This window comes from Lampetra fluviatilis, chromosome 13, assembly GCF_964198595.1.
Source record: "Lampetra fluviatilis chromosome 13, kcLamFluv1.1, whole genome shotgun sequence".
NCBI lineage: Eukaryota > Metazoa > Chordata > Hyperoartia > Petromyzontiformes > Petromyzontidae > Lampetra > Lampetra fluviatilis.
Window position 1 is genome coordinate 5,572,686 of NC_136287.1, and position 8,600 is coordinate 5,581,285.

At 41.8% G+C, this 8,600-nt stretch overlaps 1 protein-coding gene across 1 annotated transcript; it reads right to left on the bottom strand.

The window, feature by feature from the left end:
• Window positions 1-1,453: 1,453 nt before the first annotated feature.
• On the bottom strand, window positions 1,454-6,116 carry IDNK (IDNK gluconokinase). Its single transcript, XM_078862132.1, has 5 exons — window positions 6,021-6,116; window positions 4,158-4,188; window positions 2,829-2,915; window positions 2,269-2,309; window positions 1,454-2,091 (listed from the first exon to the last, which is right to left on the bottom strand). Exons 1-5 carry the CDS (start codon window positions 6,056-6,058, stop codon window positions 1,761-1,763), a joined length of 528 nt encoding a protein of 175 aa, XP_078718258.1. The 5' UTR covers window positions 6,059-6,116; the 3' UTR covers window positions 1,454-1,760.
• Between the last annotated feature and the right edge of the window lie 2,484 nt (window positions 6,117-8,600).

The window sequence follows — 8,600 nt, forward strand, 5'->3', positions numbered from 1 at the left end:
AATGGCACTCATAAACAACAGAAATCACGGGAAATAGGGTAGCAGCTAAAAGGTTCTTCTGGATTGCAATGCTTTCCTCGTTTTGTGCTAAGTCGACTAGCGTTTTTAGATTAGAACTGGCTTTCACTCTTTGGTTCTTTCGGTAAAGTCACGTATAAAGATAAAATTATAAATTTCGATTAAAAGCTTTCGTGACTGCAGGGATTCATCTTCTTGGTTCTTTCGGTAAAGTCACGTAGAAGGGAAGTAATAAAATAATAAAAATAAAACATAATAAAACAATTCTCACGACGTTTCGGCCACAACGCAAGCAGCCGTCCTCAGGCGAAGAATGAGACATTATCAAGCTAGGAGCTTATATAGGTGTAGCGAGGAGGAGCGCCTTAACAAAAGAATGTGCATATGAAGAGGAATTTTAGCATACCAATGGGCAATGCGTAGGAGGGGGGGCGGAGGGGTTTCAAAGTCCCATTATGGCCATGCATTATGCAGGATCAACAGCACCACGGGGGGGCGCAAGGAACAACGTTAATAAAGGAAAGGAATGTTAATGATATGTAGCTGCATTTACCAAACATATATATTATATACTTCTTACGACGTAGAATTGTAATTTATTATTTGTTGTTAGTAACTCAGCTTATTGTAGAGTATAGTAAGTATCAGTTTATATTTTAGTTTTTTATGTAGTTTTTACTTTGGTTTTCTACGTGGTTGTTTGGTAAATGCAGCTACATATCATTAACATTCCTTTCCTTTATTAACGTTGTTCCTTGCGCCCCCCCGTGGTGCTGTTGATCCTGCATAATGCATGGGCATAATGGGACTTTGAAACCCCCTCCGCCCCCCCTCCTACGCATTGCCCATTGGTATGCTAAAATTCCTCTTCATATGCACATTCTTTTGTTAAGGCGCTCCTCCTCGCTACACCTATATAAGCTCCTAGCTTGATAATGTCTCATTCTTCGCCTGAGGACGGCTGCTTGCGTTGTGGCCGAAACGTCGTGAGAATTGTTTTATTATGTTTTATTTTTATTATTTTATTACTTCCCTTCTACGTGACTTTACCGAAAGAACCAAGAAGATAAAATTATAAATTAAATACTAGCATACGACGTTTCGATTGCAACACAAACAATCATCATCAGGTATAAATGAAATAGAAACACAAATCTAGTATATTTCGATTTAAAGCTTTCGTGACTGCAGGGATTCATCTTCTTGGTTCTTTCGGTAAAGTCACGTAGAATGGAAATAATAAAATAATAAAAATAAAACATAATAAAATAATTCTCACGACGTTTCGGCCACAACGCAAGCAGCCGTCCTCAGGTGAAGAACAGGTCTGTTGATAAGACAGACTCTGTCTTATCGACAAACCTGTTCTTCTCGCAGAGCCTATCATCCAGACAGACTCTGTCTTATCGACAGACCTGTTCTTCACCTGAGGACGGCTGCTTGCGTTGTGGCCGAAACGTCGTGAGAATTATTTTATTATGTTTTAAATCTAGTATACTTAGAAATGTAATGTAATACAACAGAGAGTCGGATAACATAACAGTCAACACCCTACCTGGTTGATTACGTTCTTCCTGAGAATGCTAAATTTGAGAGAGAGATAAAACACAGAACCAGAGACATATAGACAGACATATAAGCAGAGACAGATATTACAGAGATACATAGAGAGACATACATAGGCACACAGAGAAACCACGCCTCTGTGTTTAAGTATGCAAAACTTCACTCTGATATCAATCCTAAAGCTGTGTAATATTCACCAAATGCTTAATTATATCTGTGGCTATTGCACTCAAGTCTCTGTCTACATCGATGCTAATAAAATATTCCCCTGCTGCGGGAGGTTCCAGTGTGGCCAGCTGAGAGTGCAGAAGTTCTGGAGACATGAAGTGTCCTTGTCTTTGTTGCAGTCTCCTTCTGATCGTCTCTGCTGAAGCATGGAGATGCACAAATAAGACCTCAAGCTCCGTCTCCCGTTTGTCCGTTGTGCCATTTGCGAGTATTCCTCTGTAGGCTTTCTTGAGTGCAGAGCACGCCAGGATTACATTCCCACCACCTCCAGCAGTTTCCCTTAGTTCATCAGAAAAACAATTCATCAGCGCGGAGAAGGTGAATGCAGGCGGTGTGCTAAGAAGGTGATCCCTGTGAAAATGTGTGCATCATTTAGAATAGCGGCATTAATATGTACGTGTAAGCATATATTGTGACTGTAACCATCATTACAAGAAACATAATTACCCATCTCACCTTAGAAAACTGTGCAATGACATCAGCCAAGGGAACCTGTCCTATAAAAATACATTCCATGTGCCAAAAAACATTTTAAAAATAAATGCATACAAATACAGAACGTACCTACAAAAACTATCTATTTATACGCTACAATAAAATAATTATTTAGGTGTTTATTTTCAAAATAATTCTTACAATTTCATTATGTTTTTTTGTATGCATCAAAATATGTCATGCATGTCGCTGCAAGTTGACAGCAATTAAATATCAGGTGGAATTGGTCAACCTTTTCGCAAACATCTTTAAGTGGTAAACTGTACTTTCAAGCTGTGCCGATACAGGCACAATGTGAAGCTCTAAGTTCACTGGAATTAGCATTTGGACTATAAAATAATGTTAATTTGTGGTGTTTATTTTTGTAAAAAAATATGTACTTTTAAGAACGTTTTCACTACCTATGCATTTTATGTTTTTAAACCTCATGTAATTTGCATTAAGACAATTTTTTTACTGGAGTGAAATTCAGATCATATGTGTACCGTATGTTTAACAATGTATTATCTTAACATCCTTACCTCATCTGTGAGAGATATGCCTTTTTGCATTTTATCTTTGTTGCACTGTGGATGAAAATCATCAGCATCCAGAAACTTCCAATTCATCTGCAACGAAGAAGCATTATCCATTAATTGGGTGTCTCTCAGATCCTGAAATCATATACCCAGGAGAGCCCCACTGAGTCTCAAGGCTCTCTTTCAAGTGGGTCCTGCCAAGTTTTTGTTGCTGCTTTGCGTAATCCCAATTAAATAATATGCACATAATTCTTCAGTAATGGGGAAGTATGGGCAATACCGGTTACAGTTATTTTTTTTGTATTAGTTACGGATGTAAACTGGAGAACCTTGAAAAAAACACTAATGCAGAGCATAGAGAGAACATACAAACGGCACACTGAAATGTACCCAGGTCTGGAATCAAACCCAGGGTCAATTCTTGGTGAGGAACACATGCTACTACTGCGGCATCCTATATTTAGAGCGCTACAGGCTTGGGCCTAGAAATGTGAGGCCGTGGTCGACCCAGAAAAACCTGTATTGATAACCCTGTTTTTGCTTGCACAAGGCTCAAAATGGGACAAAATCGCAAGAATTCCCGGGGAGAGAAAGAGAGAGAGCCCTGTGGTGTAAGACAGACAATCTCAGAGCCAACCCTCGGAACAAGGAAAGACAGAAACAGAGCGAAATTTTGCAATCTTCACGCAAATGCGTACCGCATTGCAACATGTTTCAGTATTAATGAGCACTGCTCTCCGCCCGTTTTGCACAAGTTGAAATGGTAAATTATGGAACTTGTGACTGCGGTCGATGATTTAACTATTTGTAAAGGAGCAACATATGGTAGAGGTAATTTAGATTAAATTGACGTCTGCAGTTAGTGGTAGACTACAAACAACACCTAAAGACAAGATTCTGTCTTTACATACATGAGACTGTAAGCACACTTCAATTCTGAATTCTTATAGCAATTGACATGACTCATACCGTGTGAACAAGGGAAGGTAATGTAACATGTAATTGATGTCGTACATCTTTTACACGTATATTGCTTAATGGTGCATGGTGGAGTGTTCACTGCTTATAACTGAAAGGTTAATAGTTCTATTGAAAAAAAATTCAATTCCTTTTTATCCCTTTCTTTTATGTTTTAGTGCTGCTTTATACTGGGTAATTGAAGGTTCAATTTAATACCTTAAAGGTTAATTTAAGGCCCTTTCTGATTTTGGGAGATTGAAAAGTAAAAACCCAGTAGTAATATTAGTAAAATGTGAAGCCCTGGTCACTGGAAAGCCATCTAAAAGTAATTTTGTTGCATAAACCATTGGTTTTACATGACGGTTATTTTACCTTTTCAGAAAGCGTGTTTCCAATCGTCGACCTATGCAAGAAAAACGGCCATGAACATCGTCAGTAAATGTTAAGATGTAAAACGTCCGATATACATTACAATATCAGCAAAGAATTATGCCTCCTATAAACATTTGACTGTGGCCAAGAGATGGCAGTGTTGAGTGTCACCCTCATGTCTACGCATGGTGAGATTTCTCACCAAGCATTTCCCTTCCACACAAAGCCACCCGTTTCTAATCACACTGGCCAACCATTCCAATGCAGGACCGTCATGAACACTGTATTGTGACTGGACAACAGGCGACTTCAACATAAACACCATACAAGACTTCATTGCACCATACAGAGCATACACTACTGGTACTTCATATACAAAGACAAGACGCATGAGATGTTCATGTAAAGCTGTCCTGACATTAGGGACTTTAATTGGATTCCGGCCACATTGATCCTGGGGTTGTCCTTGGATCAATTTGTATGTGGCGTGACCGTGGCGCAACACGACAGTGAGGATACAACGTGCTTGATCGTCTTCCCCGTTTGCTGAAATGTCAACTAAAACATTTGCAACTGATATAATTGCAAATCGGCTTACCTTAGACCAGGGGTCTGCAACCGGCGGATACGGAGCCGCATGAGGCTCTGTAAGGACTGCTTCGTGATAGTTATTTATAAAGGACTGTACCTTGGACATGCTTTTTTTTCCACCGAATTCTAGAAAAAATGGCTCTTCTTGTAATCTTTGGTTGCCGACCCCTGCATTAGACCCACAATGCCATTACTGAAATTGTCATTACAACCAAGACAGCTGAAATGACACGACAGCGAGCAACGATGGGCCATGTAGCCTGCAAAGGCTCTTGGTGTGTCCAGCATTCACGCCAGTCCGCCTTTGTCTCCTCGGTGCTGATGCTCACGCACCGCACCAGGCTGGTACACATTCACGTAGGTAAAAACATGAAATTAAAATTAATAAAAAATAAAATAATAATTTATTTTAAAAATTTATTTTTTTACCTACGTGACTTTACCGAAAAAACTAAAGAGTATGAATCCTTGCAGTTACGAAAGCTTCAAATCTAGAATTGGTACACATTCCGATTGAAAGCTTTCGTGACTGCAGGGATTCATCTTCTTGGTTCTTTCGGTAAAGTCACGTAGAAGGGAAGTAATAAAATAAAAATAAAACATAATAAAATAATTCTCACGTTTCGGCCACAACGCAAGCAGCCGTCCTCAGGTGAAGAACATGTCTGTCGATAAGACTGTCTTATCGACAGACGTGTACTTCCCTTCTACGTGACTTTACCGAAAGAACCAAGAAGATGGTACACATTCGTTTAAGGCTGAGTCGACCTAGGCTTGGGGGCCCATGACCGGTTCAGGTATCACCCACCACTGATACTAGCAGTGGAATAAAAAACACAACACAGGCTTCCGCGTTGACAGCGCAGTGCACTAACCACTGCGCCACCGCTCCCCACACATCTGCACACACAATTCGCCAAATCCCAGGACTCTATCCGTACAGATTTATCCGCGAATGGTCGATGTCTTAATTAGAGTCAGTAACCACCGCCTGTTTTACAGGCCTGAGGCAGTGGTGGCAAATGCCATATTCCCATAACAGGGCCGAGTCCCACAGCACAACCTCTGTTAAAACTTCACCACAAAGTGATATTAATTGTATCGATCCCCGGTGGGATGATGGGCTGAGTCAACCCTCCCCCCCCCCACACAGTTTGAGCTCGCAAATCTGCTACCCGACTGCTTTACGTCCGTCTCGATCTGTCCGCATGAGCCGTGATGTGTGTCAAGGAAGCAACGCAAATAAACAAACGCACAACGAACGCATCTTACTTTCCGCATCCACACACCCCCATGAGAACCACAATCATCGTTGAACTGCAGCCCCCATGCGATAACTTTATTCGCAGCAACGTCAAGCAACCGCGTGCTTCCGCAAACGTCGTAGCAGCGCGCGTCATGTGACCGCGGCATTAGGGGTCGTCCTTGAATGACGTCACGCACCTAGGGGTGGGGTGGGGGGTTATTTGTGACGATGTGTGACGATGTGTGACGGTGAGAAATGTGACGTCACATCAACATGCGAAACTTTCAATAAATATATACAACACGTTCCAGTTAATTAAATATAATTTAAATAAATGTTTTCTCCTACAACATCAGAGTGCAGCGCCACATTAAATACGCACTACAATGACAATAGCTTAAAGCGATTTGAAGCATGTTTTATTTGGGGGGGGGGGCAGAGCTTTGTGACGTCATATTTTAGGGGGGGGGGGTCTGACTTTTTGTGACGCCGTGTGACGAGGGGGGGGTCCAAAATCGTCCAAAATTGCGTGACGTCATTTATGGACGTCCCCTTAGCATAGTGGGCTCGAGCTCACTGCCTCCACGCCACCACCAACACCCACCCTCCAATGAAGCCCTCGGCAGCGGCGGCAACAGCATCCACTGCGTTGGTGATGGGAGTGCAAACAACAAGAAGCGACATGAAATAGCACAGCGAATATATTTGCAATGGAAGGCTTCAATGTTAACCGTTGGCAAGGATATTCAAGATGATTCTACATTTACATGAACACGTAAAGAGCTTAACACAATAGTCAATTACAACGTGGCCTTAACAGAAAAAAATATAATATATGTAACAGGCGACATTCGGGAAAATGGAAAATAGAATGTGCTGAACGTCCACTATTTTATTTATTTATTTAAAAATCCACTTATTAAAGAGTGTCAATTGCCCTTTTGCACCACTGGCAACGAAGGAGCATCACTAAACAATAAGGGCAATTATATATGTAGTGCAAAAGTTAGTTTCATAATGTAAGCCACGTTTTTTTTTCGTTTATTCAGTATTTTTAGCACATTCGCCTTGCAATGCAGAAGTTGCCATACTCCTACCTTCGCATCTGTCCACCCGACATATAAATCACTGCTGATCCACCACAGTCCATCGGGAGGTGGCGTGTGGTGGGATAAAGTGTGGGAACTCACAAATCTTCTGATACATCTGTTCAACGTTGATCAGGAGGCTACAAATATTCGAGAGGTGCTCTCCAGAGCTCCCTCTAGCACCAACAGCAGCGTGAGCAACTGGTACATTCAATATTGAGCACGGGGTGCTTTGTCGTTTGGGGCCGTCCATAAATGACGTCACGCGATTTTGGATGATTTTGACGCCCCCGCCCCTCGTCACAAAAATAAAACATGCTTCAAATCGCTTTAAACTATTGTCATTGGCGTGCGTATTTAATGTGGCGCTGCACTCTGATGTTGTAGGAGTGTTGTTTTCACAATTATTTAAAGTTGCGCATTTTGATGTGACGTCACATTTCTCAACCCCCCCCCACCTCGTCACACATTGTTACAAATGTCTGACCCCCCCCCCCCCTAGGTGCGTGACGTCATTTATGGACGGCCCCTTTGAATCATTCTTTAGGGTGTGGGGGAGAGGGGGCTTTCTGGGTACGTGGGTAGTAACCACCGTTCCCGGAGAAAATCTACGGGGTACTAGGGGAGGAAAGATGCAGGGGACCCGGTGGAAGAGGATGTTGCATTCTTTATTAACAAGGCTTTATCCATCTTCTCGGTTCTTTCGGTAAAGTCACGTAGAATGGAAATAATAAAATAATAAAAATAAAGCATTATAAAATAATTCTCACGACGTTTCGGCCACAACGCAAGTAGCCGTCCTCAGGTGGAGAACAGGTCTGTCGAGGAGACAGAGTCTGAATGGCTTTATCCAATACATTGTGGCTTTCATGACGAATTGGATAAGTGGCCAGCGCGAAGCAGTAGAGCAAATAATAACTTGAGCGAGACATTTCCAGGGCTGCGCTTTTACCTTTTTTTACCGCATCATGTCCGCATGTGCTCGAGCTATATAGCTTTGTAACGATGCCGCATTGATTTAGTCTTTGGTGCAGTAAGTAAACGATGCATATTGAATTCTGTTTATATCTCCCCCCTGAGAATTCGTGTGTACTTTCAGGATAAACCATTGTGCGTTTGTATGAGTGGGAAACTTGGACTCGAGTATGTTGTTCTTTTCAAAAGCTATGTGCTCCATAATACAGGTTTTTTTTAGTAAGATCGCGTAAAATAAATGTGTCGTTAAACCAGCCACCAACCAACACAGACAACGAGTAAGGGTTGTCACGTAAACAGAACATGCCAATTCGTCACTAGTACAGCACACCGGTGTGTTGGAGAGCAAATCCACAACATTTACAATCTGAGTACAACGTTTCACCAGTAATTACAACTAGCTTCATCAGGCAACAGCCAGATTTGTGGATAAATCCTCCTTCCTGTTTCGTTCCTTAAATAGAAATGTAGATGTGATGACGTCACTTGTGAGCCCTTCACGTACAAAACGGGGGGGGGGGGGGGGGTAATGAATGCATATAA